This window comes from Scardinius erythrophthalmus, assembly GCF_964197995.2.
Source record: "Scardinius erythrophthalmus genome assembly, chromosome: 5".
Taxonomy (NCBI): Eukaryota; Metazoa; Chordata; class Actinopteri; order Cypriniformes; family Leuciscidae; genus Scardinius; species Scardinius erythrophthalmus.
Genome location: NC_138225.1, coordinates 34,699,193 through 34,719,807, shown reverse-complemented (window position 1 = coordinate 34,719,807; position 20,615 = coordinate 34,699,193). Strand labels below are relative to the sequence as shown.

Here is a 20,615-nt window from a genome sequence, read left to right as displayed (position 1 = left end):
TAACATACCTAAGACTTTTGCACAGTACTGTATATTTACCTGCATATATAAACACTATCAAGTTTAGGACATTCATCCATCACATAACCTCTTCTAAATTAGAACAGGTTTTTTATATTTCATAGCTTTTATTGAGTTACGTTACAACTGTAATGAACCTTGAATGAACTACCATGAACCTTTATGACATAAACATTGCTACAAAAATAAAAATATATAGAAAAACCATAAATTTTTTTTTATTTTTTAAAGGCAGGTCAGTAAAAAGTAACTTATTGATGAGCTCTGCTTAGTGTGAATGCCAGAAAATACATGTTTACATGTTATGAGATCAGCGTAAACAAGCAGTCTAAGTACATCTTATGCTGATCATGTATTGTACTTGTTTTCTATACTATACAAACCGAAACAGATTTCCTTTTCGAATGTTTTGAACATTGTTGTTTTAAAGGTGTTTAAAAAGCATAGCTTTTATTGAGTTACGTTACAACTTTAATAATTCAACTTTTTTTTTTTTTTCGTGTGTGTGTGTGTGTGTGTGTGTGTGTGTGTGTGTGTGTGTGTGTGTGTGTGTGTGTGTGTACTTGTACAACTATCTTTGTGAGGACCAGTTTGAGTTTTAGACCACTGGAGTGTGGACAGTGAGAATAAAGTGAGGACATGTTGGCCGGTCCTCAGTTTCTGAGAGCCTTTAAAGGCCTGTTTGAGGGTCAAGACTTGGTTTTAGGGATAAGGTTATAATTAGGTTAAGGGTCGGTTTAGGGTCAGGGGTCGGGTTAGGCACTTAGTTGTGATGGGTAAGGTTAGGGTAAGCGGCTAGAGATTGCATTGTGTCAGTGAATGTCCTCATAAAGATAGATGTACAAGAATGTGTGTGTGTGTGTGTGTGTGTGTGTGTGTGTGTGTGTGTGTGTGTGTGTGTGTGTGTGTGTGTGTGTGTGTGTGTGTGTGTAAAGAACATGAGCCTTTCTGACATATAAAAATTATCAAAAAACAAAAACTATATGAAAATAATGGTGGGTCGGTGAAAAAGTCCATTTCAAATCTGAAGCACAAAAAACATTGTTGTTGAGCCCTGTTTAGTGTAAATGCCAGAAAACACATTTTTACATCTCATGAGATCATCATAAACAAGCTGCACAAAAGGAAAATGTGCAATGCAGTTAAACTAATCAGCTGTCAACAACAAAAAACTCCAATAAACATAATGAAAAGAATGCCATGCATGGTGCATAATGTCCTTACAGGTGCTGGGGGTCAGCTTGCACTCTTCATCTTTCTCCTCCTCCACATTGCGAGAGAGTTTGGGTCGTTTCTCTGAGGACATTCCTCCATCACATAACCTCTTCTAAATCAGAACAGGTTTACATTTGAGTCCGTGCTGCTTTGAAACAGCAAAAGCTTCGTGCATGTGATGCATATTGTTGATATGGCTCTATAGTATGGTTGGAGTGCAGATTATTTACAAAGTAAACAAGCTGTCTGTTCTGAATAAAGCTCTTACCTTTCCTCTGCCCTCATGGCGTCGGTCATGGCAGTTAATCTCGGGTTGATCAATTGGTTTATCGCTTGCACTTGTGAAGAATCTGCTGATAGTTGTCTGAGTGCTGGACTTTTTCGAGGATTTGGATGCAAGCACACGTTTGACACTTGTATGCATTTTACAGCATTGTCTGATAATTAACACATGGCTTGCAAGACTTACTTTGTTGTTTGAATACAGGCCCAAACTCTGATGATTAAAAATAGTCTCCTGAGAAGAGACTAGTACAGCTGATCATGTTGGCGCGCGACTGACGTACCCATTCTCGCGCACGCGAACTTACTGATGTACTGCAGAGGGTGAAAGATGCGCTACATATGCGCAGTCGCTGTTGTAGTGCAGCGGGGAAGCGGCGTTAGGTATGCGCAGTACACGGTTTGTAATCACAAATGAACATAATACTGATTTAAAGGGATAGTTCACCCAAAAATAAAAATTCTGTCATCATTCATTTACCCTTATGTTGTTCCAAACTGGTATGAGTTTCTTTCTTCTGCTGAACTACGAAGAAGATATTTTGGTAGCCATTGACTTCCATAGTATTTTGGACCACCAACTGTCTGTTTACCGACATTCTTCAAAATATCTTCTTTGTTTGGAACGACATACATTTGTTTGTTTTTATATCATCGCAAAATGTAGGCTAAACTATGTTTTCGACCAGCTCTACTCTGATAAATGACTATAGGAACATATTAAGATATTATAAATATTAACGATCTAAAAAAAGTTTTATTTAATCTTGTTTTTTATTTTATATATTTATTTAAAAAAAATTGTTGCACCTCTTTATCTCTAAACTTTTCCATGTATCCCCTAGGCTCTACCAATCCCTTGTGACCTCCCCCTGGGTCTCCGGACCCCAGTAAAAAAAAAAAAAAAAAAAAAAACATCTGCCCTAAGTGACATTTCACTGTTTGTCTGTACCCATCATGCATCTGCTAAAAGGTTTATCTCACCAGCATTTTTTTAACTAAAACTATTAAAATTTTTTTTTGTTTTCATTTTCTGTACTTGAAATAAAGCTGAAATAAAAGTATAGAAATATTAGTTGAAACTTATAAAAAATATAAATATGAAAAAAGCACATAACAAAATTGCTGATATTTACAATTAAAATGAAAATTGCCTATAATTCAAAATATAAAAAACATAAGTAATACTAAAATCGCACTGAAAGTAGTATCATTAAGCCTAACTGAGTGAAACAGGTTCCTGTAGATGTGGGACTATATATGGGGGAAGTGAAAGATATTAGGCTTTGGTGCATGCAAAGAAAGACGTTAGGCTGTTTTCAGACTTCTGTACTATGTTGAATTTACTGCAACATGCAGAGGATAATAATATAAATAATTAGGAAAAAGCAGGAATTTCAAAACTTTTTTTATTATTTGTCATGAAAGACTTTTCAACAATTGGATTGAGAAAAGTTACATTTCAGCTCACCGACAGTGGGGGCTCTATGTGAAATTGTACACGGAGCAAGGACACAAAAGTAAAATGGTAACACAAGAGCACCAGATCTTCAAGACATTTCATCATAACCTCTGTAACCGGATAACCTTTTTTTTAAATGAGGGAGAAAAAAAATCTGACACTTTTTTAAAGGAATAACTTGAAAATGAAAATTCTGTCATAATTTACTCACCCTTGAGTTGTTTCAAACCTGTATGAATTTCTTTCTTCTGCTGAACACAAAATAAGATATTTTGAAGAATGTCGTAACCAGAGATGATGGACACCATTGACTTCCATAGTAGGAAATAAAATACTATGGAAGTCAATGGGGTCCACGAACTGTTTGGTTACCGACATTCTTCAAAATATCTTATTTTGTGTTCAGCAGAAGAAATAAATTCATACAGGTTTGAAACAACTCAAAGTAAATTATGATAGAATTTTCATTTTTTTTAAGTGAACTATTCCTTTAAGCTGTTGACATTAAGAACATGACAATTCAGTTTCCAAAATTACACTGTTCAACCACACAGTATAAGCATTTCTAAATAGTAAATGAATGACCATCAAACATTTTAAAATACTGAAATCATATATAACTTTCTACTTTACAGAGCTTACCCATGATGAAACCAACATTTGATTCAAATTTAAAAAAAGATATGATATGAAAGTGCACATCAAATACTCATATATTACAAATGCATCATGATACTGAAACCTGTTGTTTTTCTGTTGAGGCAACAAAAAAGAAATTGAATTGCATAGAAGCATTTACTCTCCAGTCATCCAAAACAATATATAAGCTACTTCTCTTAATACCAAAAAACAATGGAGACAGTCTGATTTCAAATGCTGAATGTGTTAAACATAATCTGTAAGTACATTAGAAGCCACTCAGACAGTGAAGTGAACATAGTGTACCATTTTAATAGGTGAGGTTCTCTAAAATGGTATTGACATACAGTAATCTCTCTAGGGATGGTTTCATGATTGACTATATTTGGCCTCAAAATAAATAAATCACACAAGGATAGCAAGTTTTCATTTAAAGAGTAAGTTTTCAGATATATTCATAGAGTTCTCTGATAATGCAATCACTAAGCTACTGTTATTTGTATTGATAAAGTAGGCATTACTATAGCAGATATTTGCCCGGTATGGCTAAGAAACCCCTGAGCACACACTTCACACCAACACGATTCAAATATTGAATGAAAACACTCCACGCTTCACCAAAAAGAAAAAAAAAGCATATTCCATCCTCTAATTCACACAATTATCTATGAATATAAAATTGGTGTTTGGTATGACCACATTTGTGTAATATATTTATCTGATACAAATCAAAATGTTAGGAAAAAAAAATGCATAACAGAACCATTTAAATAACATTTTTTATCTTGATTCTGACTGAAAACTTGTGCCTGAAAATAATGCCTGAATTTCACCTTAGACAGGGAATTTCAAAATAAAAGAGTACATCAGAATGTTGTGAATTCAGTCTGAATTTCCTGTGCAAAAACTAGTAAGTGCACTGTAAAAAGTGTGACATAAGAGAACTGCGATCACACTAAGCACATGATTCATACTACAACCGTCATTAAACACAACCGACTTACACATACTGTAGAAACTGATGCATTGTTGTAGAACCAATTCATAAAATAAAAAGTCATTTTATTTTAGTTAGTACAAACTAAAATAGTCCAGCCTCCATTGACATTAAACGTGTGCAGGGATGTGAGATGTGAGAGAGATCAGAGGCGGCAGCTTGATCATGATGACATTGGATAAAACGGTACTGTAATACTTCAACGTGAAAACCCCTGATGCAGGAGCTACTGAGAGCAAACGAATTTAAAGATCCACTACTCATGTATACCGTCTTTGTTCTAAACCGACAGAATCAGAACTGACTCGTATCCGTTTGGACAGATTCCAGCTGAATAGTTGGTTTATAGATCAGAAGAATGAAAGAGATAAGAGGAACAAAGGGATCAGGTTAGATTTCAATATCTATGTCAGTAAGGGACTGCAAATTGCTATTGCGTAACATCCACAACATCACAGAAACATCTGTAGTGTTAAAGAAACCACAAAGCTTGAATGCCTTTAAACTGCTGGTGCTTGCTTTCCCTTCCAACATACGTTCAGTTTATGTTTTGGAAGGAACTAATAATCTAATACATAAAGTGTTTCGTTTTTAAAACGATGATAAAAATAACTGAATATGCATCGTTTATCTCCCTGTAGTAACATTCAGTTATGACAAATGTACCATGTGAAGTGTCAAATAATTTTGTTGCAATTTGATATTTGAGCACAAGAAACATACATAAGTGTTTCTGGAGATGTTTTTTCTTTTTTGTGTCCAATTGTACAATTCTATGAAGAAATTATATAAAATAAAGCATGTGCTTAATATAATTAAAACAAATATTATTAAAACATAAAAAACGAAATAATGAAGTTAGCAATTTATCATTAAGTTACTGTTTATATTGTTTTTTTACAAGTGTTTTGTGGAGTTATAAATAGATATTTTCCTCTGTATAACGGTGTGAAATGTCATCATTGTGTTTTTACATTCATCTTCTGTGACTTTACTTAAAACAACAGTTATGCCACATACACACACACGCACACACACACACACACACACACACACACACACACACACACACACACACACACACACACACACACACACACACACACTCTCTTCTCTTATAAATGTTTGACCTTTTCCCGTATTCTGTGGTTACGGCTGCTCCAGAGATGTGGTGTGCTTTACGTGCGGTTGAGTGTCTGGAAGATTCTGGAGATCTGGAGCATGACGGGACCTGTCTCAGGGTCGTTCATCCACTGCGTGCTGTTCAACGGGTTCTCCAGCATGTCCTCAAACGCTGCAAAGCCAAGAAAAACATGCCTCAGTCACATCCAACCAACAACTGAAAATACAGTTTAAAGGTGCACTAAATACAGTAGCTTGTTTTGCTACACTACATTTAACACAAAATAACAAAATGCTATAAATGAGAGAGTTTGTGTCTTTATCCAGATAGGCTTTGAAAAACCTACAATAATAATATATATTTTAAAGCGGTCAGCGGGAAATTATATGCATATAGTGCTGGGCAATGATTAATCGCATCCAAAATAAAAGTTTGTGTTTACATAAAATATGTGTGTGTACTGTATAATTATTTTGTATGTATATATTTAAGAAATATTTGCATGTACAGTGGGGAGAACAAGTATTTGATACACTGCCGATTTTGCAGGTTTTCCTACTTACAAAGCATGTAGAAGTCTGTCATTTTTATCATAGGTACTCTTCAACTGTGAGTGACGGAATCTAAAAATCCAGAAACAATCTAAACAATCTAAAAACCTGATTTTTAAATAATTAATTTGCATTTTATTGCATGACATAAGTATTTGATCCCCTACCAACCAGTAAGAATTCCGTCTCTCACAGACCTGTTAGTTTTTCTTTAAGAAGCCCTCCTGTTCTCCACTCATTACCTGTATTAACTGCACCTGTTTGAACTCGTTACCTGTATAAAAGACACCTGTCCACACACTAAATCAAACAGACTCCAACCTCTCCACAATGGCCAAGACCAGAGAGCACATGTGTAAGGACATCAGGGATAAAATTGTAGACCTGCACAAGGCTGGGATGGGCTACAGGACAATAGGCAAGCAGCTTGGTGAGAAGGCAACAACTGGTGCAATTATTAGAAAATGGAAGAGGTTCAAGATGACGGTCAATCTCCCTCGGTTTGGGGCACCATGCAAGATCTCACCTCGTGGGGCATCAATGATCATGAGGAAGGTGAGGGATCAGCCCAGAACTACACGGCAGGACCTGGTCAATGACCTGAAGAGAGCTGGGACAGTCTCAAAGAAAACTATTAGTAACACACTACACCGTCATGGATTAAAATCCTGCAGCGCACGCAAGGTCCCCCTGCTCAAGCCAGCGCATGTCCAGGCCCATCTGAAGTTTGCCAATGACCATCTGGATGATCCAGAGGAGGAATGGGAGAAGGTCATGTGGTCTGATGAGACAAAAATAGAGCTTCTTGATCTAAACTCCACTCGCCATGTTTGGAGGAAGAAGAAGGATGAGTACAACCCCAAGATCACAAACCGTGAAGCATGGAGGTGGAAACATCATTCTTTGGGGATGCTTTTCTGCAAAGGGGACAGGACGACTGCACCGTATTGAGGGGAGGATGGATGGGGCCATGGATGTTGTCCAACAACCTCCTTCCCTCAGTAAGAGCATTGAAGATGGGTCGTGGCTGGGTCTTCCAGCATAACAATGACCCGAAACACACAGCCAGGGCAACTAAGGAGTGGCTCCATAAGAAGCATCTCAAGTTCCTGGAGTGGCCTAGCCAGTCTCCAGACCGGAACCCAATAGAAAAACTTTGGAGGGAGCTGAAAGTCCGTATTGCCCAGCGACAGTCCTGAAACCTGAAGGATCTGGAGAGGGTCTGTCTGGAGGAGTGGGCCAAAATCCCTGCTGCAGTGTGTGCAAACCTGGTCAAGAACTACAGGAAACGTATGATGTCTGTAATTGCAAACAAAGGTTTCTGTACCAAATATTAAGTTTTGCTTTTCTGATGTATCAAATACTTATGTCATGCAATAAAATGCAAATTAATTACTTAAAAATCATACAATGTGATTTTCTGGATTTTTGTTTTAGATTCCGTCACTCACAGTTGAAGAGTACCTATGATAAAAATGACAGACTTCTACACGCTTTGTAAGTGGGAAAACCTGCAAAATCGGCAGTGTATAAAATACTTGTTCTCCCCACTGTATATACTGCATACATATTTATACATAATTCATGTATAAACATTTTATACTGTATATAAATAACACTTTTTTTAAATATACTGTATACATGCATACAGTATATGTGTATTTATATATACAAAATAATTATACACAGTACACACACATATATTGTATCCCAGCCACCATTTTGAAGTGCATCTAACTTTATTTGAAGTTTATTTGGACAGACCCTCGAGCCCTCGGTTTTGACAGAGGGAGCGAGTCTACTTAATATGCACATTTCAGGCAGATCCATGGACCACAATTGTGATTTACCCACAAGCGATCAAAGGCTTAGGGCGTTCCATTTAAACACATTGTGTTCCGGCAGTAGTGGGCGCTCGTGCAACTTAAGCAAACACGTACATCTAAGTGAACAAGAGGAAGGGAAGTTAGCAAGGGAAGGGCTTACAAAATTGGACTTAAACGCAGCCATGGTGTGAGAGTAGCATGAAGCTATAAATAAATTGTTGAGGGAGGGAGAAATATTGACCATGGATCATGTAAAATGGCAAACCTCTGGGAAACCACTGGTTGTAAAAACAGCAACAACAAATTATTTTTGTTTTTTAAACGCTATGAGAGCCAAAAGTTATACAGTGTAGCTTTAAATATTTTAACAAATGAAAAAAATAATAATAATAATATATATATATATATATAACCGCAAGAGGCAATAGGCAATGTCCTATACCCTGCATATCTTTGGATTGTGGGGGAAACTGGAGCACATGGAGGAAACCCACTTATAACATGGGGAGAAACTGCAAACTCCACACAGAAATGCATCCTGGCACAGCTGAAGTCCAAACAGGCACCTTTTTGCTGTACTTTCATAACACATGAAACTGCTTTATAGTGTACAAAAACAAGCAGATACTGTTTAGTGCACTATACTGTATGTGTGCATGTTATTTTAGTTCGCAATCAGTGCATCAGAGGTTGTATGAATAACTGAACAAATTATAATATAGTAATAGGCAATGCAAAAGAAAAAAATGTCTTATTAATGAAGACAACATGTTAAAAGTAAATAAATTCTTGGGGTGCTGGTGTGAGGTTATACTGTAAGAGAATGTACTGTACACTTATCTAGTGTGTCTTTATAGAAATATTATAGTATACATTATCTTCAAGGCAGCTTAGTAAATGGAGCAGCCAGACAGAACTGAAAGAGAAGGGACCAAGAGGTCACTTGCAGAGCTTTTGCCTTAAATTGGACATTTTGTCCAGACATCAGCCATGTTTTCAGCATTTCAAAGATTAAGTCCTCTTTTTGAGCGTGGCTAGAAAGGAAGCCACTTCTGAGCAACTTCAACATAATTTTGGAGATTGTGAAAGCCATGTGACAAAAGCTGAAAGGCTTTGGAAGTAACTGCTGTGGTCTAATGAAGTAAAACTTGAGCACTCTGGCTCAAAAGCAAAGCGCTGTGTTTACCACAAACCACACAGAGCCCAACACCCAGATAACGTCATCTTGCCATCAAGCATGGTGGTGGTGGCAGCACCACGGTCTGGGGTTACCTTTCAGATGGAGAAACTGGAAAACTGGATGTCATACAGTAACTGGCTAAATAGATGGAGCCAAATAAAGACTGGAAACCTTGAAATTACATGTTTTGATCAACCAGAAACATCTATTTTTGATAAAACACAACAGAAACTAGAAGAAAATTAATTTGAAGGGGTAAAATAATAAATCGACAACATCTGTGGTTTGACTATAAAACTGTTAACAGACACTCTTCATTGAATTGACATGTTGAGGCAAACCTTTATAAATTAAACATCAGTAACACTTTATTTTTATGGTCATCTTAAGACATTATGTTGACTATAAGTAAGGTTGCACCTATTTATCATCTAACTCATTACAGTATAAGTAGACTGTCTGCTTAATATCTGCTAACTCTTCACTTAGATGATTTATTTTGACATTCTACTAAATATAAGCAACTATGTCAACCTATTCTACTAACCCTAACCCCTTAATCTATTAACCCTACACTTAACAATCTACAAATGCTCAACTAATATTCTAAATGAGAGTTCGTTTGACATGTAGATGCAATGTTACTTGTAGTCAACAGAATGTCTAAAGCGAACATCAAAATAAATTGCAACCAAAACAGTTCAAAAGAAGAAGAGGATTTGAGTATAGAGTAGGGATGTGCCCGAAGCCTAAATCCAAATTCATAAAGGCACAGAAAATAAACAACACATTCTACGGAGCCTCTAAAAGGACATGGTTAGGCTTGCTGCGTTAGTGGGTTTCATTACAACACATCATAAATTCACTTATCACGTGAAGATAGTAATGAGAGATGACTGACAGGATAATGTCGCGGGATATGGTGTGCAACAGATCCTGAGCGTCATTGACAAATATCTTATCTTGTAAAATGTGGGGTCATCACGAATTCGAAAGTGAAAGAAAAAAGCGAACGAGCTCCCTGATGCCCACAAATTAATTACAATATAATTACCCAACTATATAATTGCGAGATATTTTTTTTCCCATCACCATGTCCCTTTAGGGGCTCAGTAGAATGCGTAATTTCCTTTCCGAACACGGTATGCGGCTTCAGGCACATCCTTAGTATAGAAGGAGAGACGTCACCTAGAAGAGTCTTGGGATTTGTGAGACCAAGCTGTACGACGGGGTTCTCCAGAATGGCCTGAAACAGTGGACTGTTGGTATCAATGCCCTTGTCCAGATCCTCAGGGGTGGGCTTTCTGTCACCTAGCAGCCATTCACACTGTGTGGGAATAGAGGTTTTACATTGAAAAAAAGTTACATCTTAATTAGTATCTTAAGTTAGAAGATAGTATCTCAATTGGCTGGTGAGATAACACAATATACATGATTTTATATGATCCTCTGAATGTTTACATACAGCTGCATCCTGTTGATTATTATTGACACGGAGGGCGTCAACCACCTCCTTCTCATCGAATCCCATCTCCATCAGCGCAATCACCGCCTGCTCACAAACACACAGACGAGACAATGCACTATACCACAGCAACACAAGAGCAGCTATTGTATGTGAATTACTGCAGGCTTTACAAAGATCCTGAATCAGACATTTAAATTCTGAAGTGGCTGATAACATAGTATGTCAGTGCATCAGGAAACTTGTAATGTTGGGTTTAAAAAAGGAACTATTCTTCTCCTTTTTCTCATGACACCCACGTGACACTCACCCTTGAGTCAGGCCTGAACTCTCTTTTCCTTCTGATCCTTTTAAAGATCTCTGTCAGTTCGTCCTGTTTGGCCTCCTCTATGCTGGCCTGGGATGAAAGACGGGCACGGGCTCCTAAAACTGTAGCGGAAAGACCAGGGGCCGGTGCTGGTGCTGGGACGGGGGCTGGGGCTGCAGCGGCTGCTGCCCCTGGCGTGTCCTGTCCCGGCAGAGGCGTGTCAACCGTGGGGTCATCTACATGCTCAATCAGCCACTCCATAGCCTGGGTCACAGACATGCTGCAGAAAGAGGGATAAGTTATAAGTAACTCTGATTTAATCCACTGAGAGCTGGGACACATTGATGACGTTGTTCAGCACCAAACTCAAAACATCATGTTTAAACATTTTATCACGTGTTCATATAACAATTTAAATGACACTTAATGGGGCAGTGGGGCACTAAGTAATTTTTGGCCAATGTGACTGTATCCTGCCAGGTAGATATGCTATGCATATTTATCCATGAATTATTTACACTACAGTTAAAAAGATTGCAGTTAGTAGTGTTTCAGAAAAGAAATTAATACTTTTATTCAGCATTTATTCACATTACGAAGTTCAAAAGTGACAACAAAGTGGACCGGTCCACTGATAGACGGCTGCTTGTGCTTTCAAACACTCACGTTCCCGTTTTTTAAAACATGTTCGTGTGCTCTCAAATGCTCCCGTGCGTTGATCATTGTAGCCAATCACAGACATATCGATGAATGCGTAAACACAATGGCCAATCAGAGGTGTTTATGATTCTGCTCAACAGCGCTCAAAGCGTCACAATCTTATAATTTCAGTACCGACTTGGTAACGAATCTGGTACTTTTTGACAACTCTAATTGGTGCATTCACACCATGTCTTAAATACCATAATTACGAGATTTCAACTTGTAAAAAGTTTTCGTATCCTCGTAGAGCTCGTAATTACAGCTTGTAAGATAGTTTTTGGAGTGCTCCTACTTGTACCACCTGACCGCTGTACCACCTGACCACTGCAGATTAATTTAGGCGTTGATGGTGGTGCCATAGAAACGCATAATTCACAACTCCGAATATTACGTAACATCTTGTCAGCACGAGAATACGGTAATTACGACATGGCGTGAACTCAGCAAAAATCACACAATATTACTGCTTAACTGTATTTTTGATCAAATAAAAGCTGCCTTGGTGAGCATAAGAGACTTCTTTACAAAACACAACCCCAAACTTTTGAAAGCTGAGAGCACTCACTGATTTAAGCGCAGAGCCTTCACAGCACGGCTCTCAGGGAAACCCATCTCAGTCAGCTGCTGCAGGGCCGTTTCATCCACACGGTCCTCATCGTCCTCATCCAGCATAGCTGCCAGAGAGGGAAGATAGGAAGAATATTCACTCACCATCATAATTTACTCCTGCACACTGCACAGTGGCCTCCGTGGTAATGAAATGATTAATAAAATAATTATAAAAACAATTAGATTAACAACAACTCCATGCAAATATATATATAAATATATATGGTACAGCAATGTCACTCTATAGTACTTCAAATAATTCCATGATATGGAATGTCCAAAAATATATGCTGCGTCCGAAATCACATACTGTACAGTAGGTAGGTACTACAGTTGGTTTGAAACTTACTTCAAGGCCGTTAAAAAAGTATGTTCCATATAGTATGAATGAAATTCAAATGTATTACATCTGCCATGTTGTCATTGTCATGTGACCTACAGCACCAGTTGCATTCAAAATCCTCTCCCGTGGCCTTATGGGATAGTAAAGTGTTCATCGAATGTGTACTTCAGAATCTTTTCGTAAGTAGTAGGTCATCCGGGTGCTTTCGCCAACTGTTTTAAGAATACTATGAATTTGGACATACTACTCAGCTCACAAACTGTTTTTCACCTACTAAATAGCATGGAGATAGACATTTTCAGACACAGCGATAATATTACAATGGTAGATGTCTGAAAAGCATGTTAATGGCATGAAAAGCTAAGAAAACAGATTTATTGGTTTAATCCATTCAGGTATCTATCCATAAATACATCCATAGCTTACCATTGGCCTTTTTGAAGAGCTCAACAGCATCTGGATTCATTGCCAGCAGCTTCTGAGCCACCTCAATAAGCGAGACCAGAATCTTCCTCAGCTCTGTCTGAAACTGACAAGGGGAAAAAAGCATTTAAAACAATATATTATAAACATAAGCAGTGCAATGCAAAAAAAGTCAAAACGAACAGACTACAAGTACCCACATCTCTGATGTTGTGCTGAGTTACTGTACGGTCAGTGTTACGAGTGGACAGGTTTGCTGTGGCTTTGAGGATGGCTTCCTTATCTGGCGCTTTGTTCTCTTGCTTTTTCTGTCAACAAGCACAAAAACTGGTTAATTTTGCAATCATAAATCTTAGAAGTGTAAAAGAATGGGATGCATTAAGAATAGTTCACTTAAAAAGGAAAACGGTCACCAGATACCTTCTCTTCAGAAGATATGTCAGCCATTTTTGGTGGAGCCAGTGGAGGTCTTTTCTTGATCAATAATAAGCAATCTAGAAGACAAACAATAAAAAAATAAGGGTTTGGGTCTCTCAGAATTTTAGGTTACACTTTGTTTTGAGGTGACAGTTACATTGTACTTACTCAAAAAAGTACTGGGTATTAATGTATACATATCCTTACTATAGAATGACGGTTAGGTTTCGGGTTAGTTGTTGTAACTACGCATAATTTACTATTATTACTATAGTAAGTACATCTAGTAACGTGTAACTACGCCACCTTAAAATAAAGTGTTAGCGAATTTTAAATACAAAGAACAAAACACCACGTTATACCTACTCTAGATCAGTGGTTCTCAGCCAGTGTTCTCTAAGATGGTATTAAAATGATTTAAAAATAATCTAAAATCTAAATCGATTCTTATTTTAATTCCCATTGTCTTGAAAAACGTGGATATATGAGGTAGTCTCATTTTAAATGTGTGTTTTCTAGACCTGGAAAAGTCATGTAAAACCTAATCAAATTCTACAGGCTTTTTGTAAGGAATACATTTACCTAAATCATACTTTTAAAAGTCCTTACACTTTGAATATTGTTGTGGACTATGAGGGGCTTGAAGTCAAAAAGGCTGAGAATCACCGTTCTAGATGCACCAGAATTGTTCATTACCTTTATCTTTAAGATTTTCCTCAGCAACTGTTTTGGACTCTGTGAGAATTCTCTCAGTGGCAGCATGAATGAGTTTGTGATGTGTAAGAGTTTTAGGATCCTCTAGACTTCCGTGGACATACTGTAGGAGAAAGACAAATTAGTTTAAAGGACGTTTATTTCGGTTTAATCCTAACAAAATAATATATACGCCACCATTCAGTTTGGGGTCAGGAAAACTTTTTAAAAGAAATTAATACTTTTACTCAGCAAGGATGCATTAAATTGATCAAAAGTGGCAGTAAAGGCATAACATTTATGATGTTATGATGAATAAATGTTCTTTTAAACTTTCTATTCATCAAACAATCCTGAAAGAAATCACCGTTTCCACAATAACATTGAGCAGCACAACTGTTTTTAACATTGAAGACAATAAGAAATGTTTCTTGAACAGCAAATCAGAATATTAGAAAGATTTCTGAAGGATCGTGTGACACTAATGACTAATTAGTCGTGTGACTAATAATTATTTATTATTGTTATTTTAAATTGTAATAATATTTCACAATATTACTGGATCAAATAAATGCAGCCTTGTGGAGCACATATTTACAGGTGAGCCTGCCCCCCTTTGTCAAATCCACACCACCACTCTTACAGGGCGGTCCAGTACTGTGCTACCATGGTACAGTTAATGTCAATTGTTACCAACGTACACTGATAATATACACCTTGGTACTGAATAATTAATATATCCTGCTTTTTACATGATACTCCAAAGTACTTCAAAGAACACTCTGGTAATAGCATGACGTATGTAACTTATGTCCATAAAACTTGGTATTATGCCATTCTGCACAGGGTAACACCGTGGTACTTTTCAGCACAAACTACACATTATACCAGGCTTGACTAACAGTACAGTGAGTCTGTGTGGTGATGCCACCTTCTAAAGTGCTTACAAAAACGCACCCACAACCTTCAAACCATAAAGTTTAAAGATCAAATCCTCATAGAACACATGAAAATGTGTAAAGGTACATTCATCTGCACAGAAGTGTGTACACTACAGTACTTGACAGATATACTGTGAACAAAAAGAGGTTGTCAACAAGTCGAAGTCAGCTGTACACTGTTAGTCAACCAGAATGACAGTTGTAGTTACAGTCCAGCCACAGAGACGGAGGTGACAGGCCAGCTTGCTAAATTATAAATAGCACCGTCGACTCGTCTGCAAGTTACTAAAAATACTTGGCAATGACTCTGAAAATCTAGCGGGCCTGTCCTGTCCGGGTTGGCTAACAGTGCCAGCTAACCGATGGCAGACCTACATGTTTCAAGCATTTCTCCTTTAGTTTCTCTATGGTGGTGTCTTCCGTGACTTCCTCCAGCCACTCGGTGCCCTCCATAGTACAGACGTGGACCTTCAGGACTTTGCCTGCAAAGATCTTCTCCTCCTGCACGAACATTGTAGCAGCAGCAGCGGCGGCAGCAGGACTGCAGCTTTCCCCGCTGAAGACGCTCCGCGAGCCCGCTGTCTTCAGTCCGGAAAGCCGCTCTGTTCCACGCTTAAATCTGCCCTGGCAACAGACACGAGCTCACGGTCTCATTCGAACATTTTCATACCGTCCGATCTGTACTGCCGCCCTCTTAGGAGGACTAATATTTTCCGATGGGGCAGATAGGGATCCTCACTCTCGCAGCTGCAGCAAAGACGCTTGCTCAACGCTCCGTTGACACCTGCGATGCGCGAGAGCGACAGCAATCGGTACGGTGCGGCAGTGCGCATGCGTGAGTGAGGCTGTTGAATGTGATTGGTGGAAGAAGTGCGAATACATGCAGACGCTGTAGACTGCCAGACCTTCAAAACAGCCTTTCTTTTTTTTTTTTAAACAGGGTATTGCAGCCCTTGATGTAATTCTTTAAAACCAATAAAAATAAAGATAAAATACTTTCAACAACACTGTAGCAGCGCTGCATTGAAAGAATGGGCTGTACTTTCACGGTAACTGGGGCCAAACTGCTTCCAGATGTCTACCTACCTAAAACTCTCTCTAATCTACCTCTCTACAACGTGTTTATTGCAGTACTCGTCTCGCACAGTACTACAACTAAATTACTTAATTACATACTACACAACAAACTTGACCGAAATGCGGTAATGTTTAATAACTGATCTTGTAAATACTTACACATTAAAGGTGAATAAAATTAGCATAAGAAGTAAAGCGATATTAATTCAGCTAGAATAATAAGTATCATGAAAAAGAAACTACAAGAAAATGCATGTGTATTGTTGTTGGCCAAACTTATGTTTGCAAAATCTTGTCAATTCTTGTTACATTGTACAATTACAGTACAAGTACATGTGTTGACAATTAGGGTATTAAGATGTTAGTATTAGTTTTTTATTGTGTTTAATATTTAATATAAAAAATAATATGCAGCACGAGTCAGCATTTCTCAAAACCAAACATGAACCCTTTTCCAACCCAATGCTCGTGTCTTCCACGTCAATAGGTGGCGATGTTGTACATGTTCCCTTTAGAAAAACCGCTCACTGTCGGACAGAAGCAGACCCGTGAGAACTCCTGTAGATTAGTATTGCCATTTCTAAAATACAGTAACGAATTAAGGTTTATAACAGAATAATCGACATTGACAATAATTACACGGAACCGTTTACTTTGAATACCCTTTACTTGATTCAGTAGTTCTTCTCTTGTAATGTTGAGCTCAGTTATTTAGCAGTTAACGTTACAGTCTGCAGGATAGTTTACGTCTCTGGTCAAGTTGATTTGTAAGTTAACATGTCCAAACACAAGACGAAAAAGCTCATCATTGAAGATGGTACGTGTCAACCTGCCTGTCTTTTGCTCTTTCTACAAACCAACATGATAATAATGCAGCACAAGTTCTCTGTCTTGAATAGGTTGCAGAGTATTCTTGAAATCTTTATTTTTAATGTCTTTTGTGCACATGGACGAATTTACTTTCAGATGAGCCAAAGCATCACGACCTGAATCCATTTTCTTTCAAAGAGTTTATCAGAAATAAGAACCAGCAGCCATGTACTTCAGAAGACACTGAGGTGAGGAAGAAGATTACAAAGGCATTGTCACCTTGGATAGTTTTTAGATTTTTAGATGTATATGAATGTGTATTAGGTGTTCAGGTAACTTCAAGTAACAACTCAAGATGCAGAGACAATCTATCATAAGCATGTTTAAAAATGGCCATTATGTCAATACATACCTCTAATCACCATTTTACTTGAGTAGTCTTGTGGTGTGATTGATTTCCCAAAGGTATATGATGGTGTATGCCACGTCGAGCAGGACTATAACACCTCCATAGATTTTGCTACCGAGGGGCCTTTCTTCACAGACCCCTCTGTGCTCTCTCAGCCTTCTGAAAGCGAACATGAGGAGACATGGATTGAAAGCTGCCACCCATCAGCACTTGAAGGTTCTCATGACTTCCAGCTATGTGGGACTTCAGACCACAGCGCTTACTCTGAGCAATCGTCTCTGTGCAGTGATGAGAGGGAAGCGAATGAGACCGAATGGGAGCTGGGTCAATCTGACTTCCTGCCAAAGAACCACTCAGGAAGAAGAAGCACAGGAAGCTATGAGGGGGATGAAGAGACTTCAGCGATTGATGTTTCTTTCCATTCTAAGAGGAACAGTGCTAAAATTGGCACAAAGAATGCTCAACGGGTATGTTGTGTACATGAGCTGCACACACATGAGCTGAATGTTTGTTATATTATAATTAGTGTTTCTTTTCAAAATAAATGTTTCTCAAGTCGACATGAAACTGAAGTAGTGATAGTCTTTTCTTCCTTATTGTGATGTATATTTGAATGAAACGGCTTCTCGAACAAGAAAAGCTGTTGAGTTTGTCCATCTGGAATTGATTGGATCGTTGTGGTTTGCTATTGGTCGATTTCATGTGAGTGACAGGTTGTCCCGCCCTCACACCAGTAAACTTATCATCAGAGAAGAAAAGAGATGTCGTTATTCCATTCTCCATTTTAATGTTAACTTTAATGTGTTTTAGCTCAGAGAAGAAAATTCTCTACTCCGAAAACAAATCAAAGAACTCCTTAGAAGATCAGAAACTGACTCCAGAAGGTAAGGCTCTTTACACAGAATGTAATGTATTTATGCAAATTACTTACAATGATTCTGAGGTAATTAATGGACTGAAGTGTGTCAGTATTGCTGCTGTGTTATTAAAGATCAATGGTTGCTTCTATAGTTCTGTAGATTATTTCTTATGGTTAAACTTTCCAATTTGTAATAGGATCGAACAACTCACAGATGAGTTGCACAACAAGAAGTTACAGGAGGAGAGAGAGGCTAAGGCTTTGGAGACGATGGTGCAGTCAGTAGAACAAAACCTTCAGTTAATGACGGTATAAAGCATTGTCATTCATATGACAGATTTTTTTTTAGTAAGGTTTAAAAAATAAGATGAAGATGTTTTATCTTTACTGCTCTCAAGAAATTAAAATTCTGTTTTATCCAATACAGAAGCGGGCAGTCAAGGCTGAAAATAGTATTTCAAAATTGAAACAAGATCTACAACAACTCCAGGTTTGACTTCTTTCCATATGCACAAGCACACTGAAAAAGCACACTATGTACATTATAATGGTGCATTTATATGTGTATGTACCACTATATACTGTAATGCATTTATATATACTACTAAATAATATGTTTGTGAACTTTGTGTGAATTTTTGATCAAAATGCTTTTTTGTTCAGATTAAAACTCCTTCATTATGATTATTTTATCGTTTTCTTCTCAGGGCCAGCTTGAAGGATATAAAAGTGAAAATGAAAGGCTTAGAAATGGAGAAACTACAGCCTTAACCACAATGAGACACAATGCACAAGTAGCCTCTGAGTACCTTAACAAAGCAGCTCAAGATGCAGAGACTTCTATCAAGTATGGTTAACAATGACAATTACCTTTGAGTTATTCTCTTTTAATAATGGTCAGAAATGTAAATGAATCAAATCATTGCACTGAAAGTGTTGTGTATGTTTACAGGCAGTTGCTGACAGGAAGAGAGACGCTCTATTTTGTATCCCAGTTATTGACCTCCATTGACAAGATCACCGAGATTCATGATTAAGTGTTTCCCTCTCACATCCAAAACATTACGTTCTGTGCACTATAGACCCAACTGTGGTACTCCATTGTTTATTATTTTATTCATCAACTTCATTAACATCTGTTTAGGTTTTATGGAATGGCAAAGTGAGGTGTGCTAGGCCAAATAATCCCAAAATTAAGCTCTAGCAGGAGTTTAAGCATAAAGATACTTAAGTGCACCAAACAGTGCCTTGGATTCTCTCACCAAAATCAAAGCTCTATGTTGTTGTAGTTTATTTTCAAAACCTTTTGCACTTTTGTCAAATAAGTCCTTTCTTAAATTTCTATTACATGATATTTACAAGATTTTTTGTATTTCATGATTGTATATTGATATATATATATATATATAAATTAACACATTTTTATAGTTCTGCTGTTTTAAATTACAGCATTTTAGTTAATTGTTTATTTAAACAACACTTTACTAATCAGCATTGGATGAAGTGCCTTATATTCATAATGTTCTTTATTGACTTAATAAAGAAGTTTTTAATCATATGGCCCTATTGTTCTTTTAGAATTCAACACTTAGTGTCCTGAAATTGCATTTAATAGATGCTAAATCATAAAACCATTTTATTATATTCAATTTGATATACAGTGGTTGCCAAAATTATTAGAACGGTAAGATTTTTTTAATGTTTTAAAAGGTGTCTCTTCTGCTCACCAAGGCTTATTTGATCCAAAATACAGCAAAAACAGTAATATTGTGAAATATTTTTACAATTTACAATAAATGTTTTCTATTTGAATACATTTTAAATCTATGAAAATTGTAGCTGAATTTTCAGCATCATTACTTCTTCAGTGTCACATGATCCTTCAGAAATTCTTTTTCCTCAGAAAGGATCCTTCAGATCCTTTTTTTTTTTTTTTGGAAAGAAATTAATCCTTGTATGACAGTATAGACATTTATTATGTTGCAGATAAATGCTGTTCTTTTGAACTTTCTATTCATCAAATAATCCTGAAAAGAAATTGTACACAACTGTTTTCAACATTGATAATAATAATACATTTTTCTTGAGCATCAAATCAGGATCATGTGACACTGAAGAAGTAATGATGCTGAAAATTCAGCTTTGATCACAGGAATAAATTACATTTTAAAATATATTAAAATAGAAAACAGTTATTTTAAATTGTAAAAATATTTCACTTTGGATCAAATAAATGAAGCCTTGGTGAGCAGAAGTGACTTATT

General features: G+C 37.2%; 3 protein-coding genes across 4 annotated transcripts in view; 1 reads left to right on the top strand and 2 right to left on the bottom strand.

Annotated features, from left to right (window-relative positions):
* Positions 1–1,832, bottom strand: part of msh3 (mutS homolog 3 (E. coli)) — a 69,066-nt gene extending 67,234 nt beyond the window's left edge. Inside the window, exons 1-2 of the mRNA XM_081366867.1 lie at positions 1,505–1,832; positions 1,246–1,348 (exon numbers count right to left, since the gene is read on the bottom strand). Of these exons, the coding sequence (XP_081222993.1) occupies positions 1,246–1,348; positions 1,505–1,660 (259 nt within the window). The 5' untranslated portion in view covers positions 1,661–1,832. The remainder of the gene's footprint in view (positions 1–1,245; positions 1,349–1,504) is intronic.
* A 1,078-nt stretch (positions 1,833–2,910) lies between these two features.
* ubac1 (UBA domain containing 1) lies at positions 2,911–15,991 on the bottom strand. 2 transcript variants are annotated; one of them, XM_081367161.1, is made up of 11 exons: positions 15,572–15,991; positions 14,259–14,379; positions 13,566–13,639; positions 13,346–13,453; positions 13,149–13,251; positions 12,336–12,444; positions 11,072–11,348; positions 10,762–10,848; positions 10,485–10,623; positions 5,747–5,910; positions 2,911–4,946 (listed from the first exon to the last, which is right to left on the bottom strand). In XM_081367161.1, exons 1-10 carry the CDS (start codon positions 15,707–15,709, stop codon positions 5,795–5,797), a joined length of 1,272 nt encoding a protein of 423 aa, XP_081223287.1. In that variant the 5' UTR covers positions 15,710–15,991; the 3' UTR covers positions 2,911–4,946; positions 5,747–5,794. The 2 variants fall into 2 exon arrangements, with proteins under 2 accessions (XP_081223287.1, XP_081223286.1); XM_081367160.1 differs by having other exon boundaries at positions 2,911–5,910.
* A 795-nt stretch (positions 15,992–16,786) lies between these two features.
* Positions 16,787–19,908, top strand: entr1 (endosome associated trafficking regulator 1). The gene is made up of 8 exons (XM_081367159.1): positions 16,787–17,090; positions 17,240–17,331; positions 17,549–17,959; positions 18,303–18,376; positions 18,549–18,660; positions 18,779–18,841; positions 19,059–19,198; positions 19,304–19,908. The coding sequence occupies exons 1-8, from the start codon at positions 17,051–17,053 to the stop codon at positions 19,386–19,388; spliced, it is 1,017 nt and encodes a 338-aa protein (XP_081223285.1). The 5' UTR covers positions 16,787–17,050; the 3' UTR covers positions 19,389–19,908.
* The last annotated feature ends 707 nt before the right edge of the window (positions 19,909–20,615 follow it).

What these genes read in the sequence shown, in the direction of transcription:
- entr1 (XM_081367159.1), top strand. Translation starts at nt 17,051, where the DNA reads ATGTCCAAACACAAGACGAAAAAGCTCATCATTGAAGATG. An exon ending in AAAACCTTCAGTTAATGACG is followed by an intron (nt 18,661 to 18,778) that starts GTATAAAGCATT and finishes TATCCAATACAG; the next exon opens with AAGCGGGCAGTCAAGGCTGA. An exon ending in AAGATCTACAACAACTCCAG is followed by an intron (nt 18,842 to 19,058) that starts GTTTGACTTCTT and finishes TTTTCTTCTCAG; the next exon opens with GGCCAGCTTGAAGGATATAA.
- ubac1 (XM_081367160.1), bottom strand. Translation starts at nt 15,709, where the DNA reads ATGTTCGTGCAGGAGGAGAAGATCTTTGCAGGCAAAGTCCTGAAGGTC. An exon ending in AAGGCTCTGCGCTTAAATCA is followed by an intron (nt 11,349 to 12,335) that starts GTGAGTGCTCTC and finishes CTCTTTCTGCAG; the next exon opens with CATGTCTGTGACCCAGGCTA. An exon ending in AAATCCCAAGACTCTTCTAG is followed by an intron (nt 5,911 to 10,484) that starts GTGACGTCTCTC and finishes TTGGCTTTGCAG; the next exon opens with CGTTTGAGGACATGCTGGAG.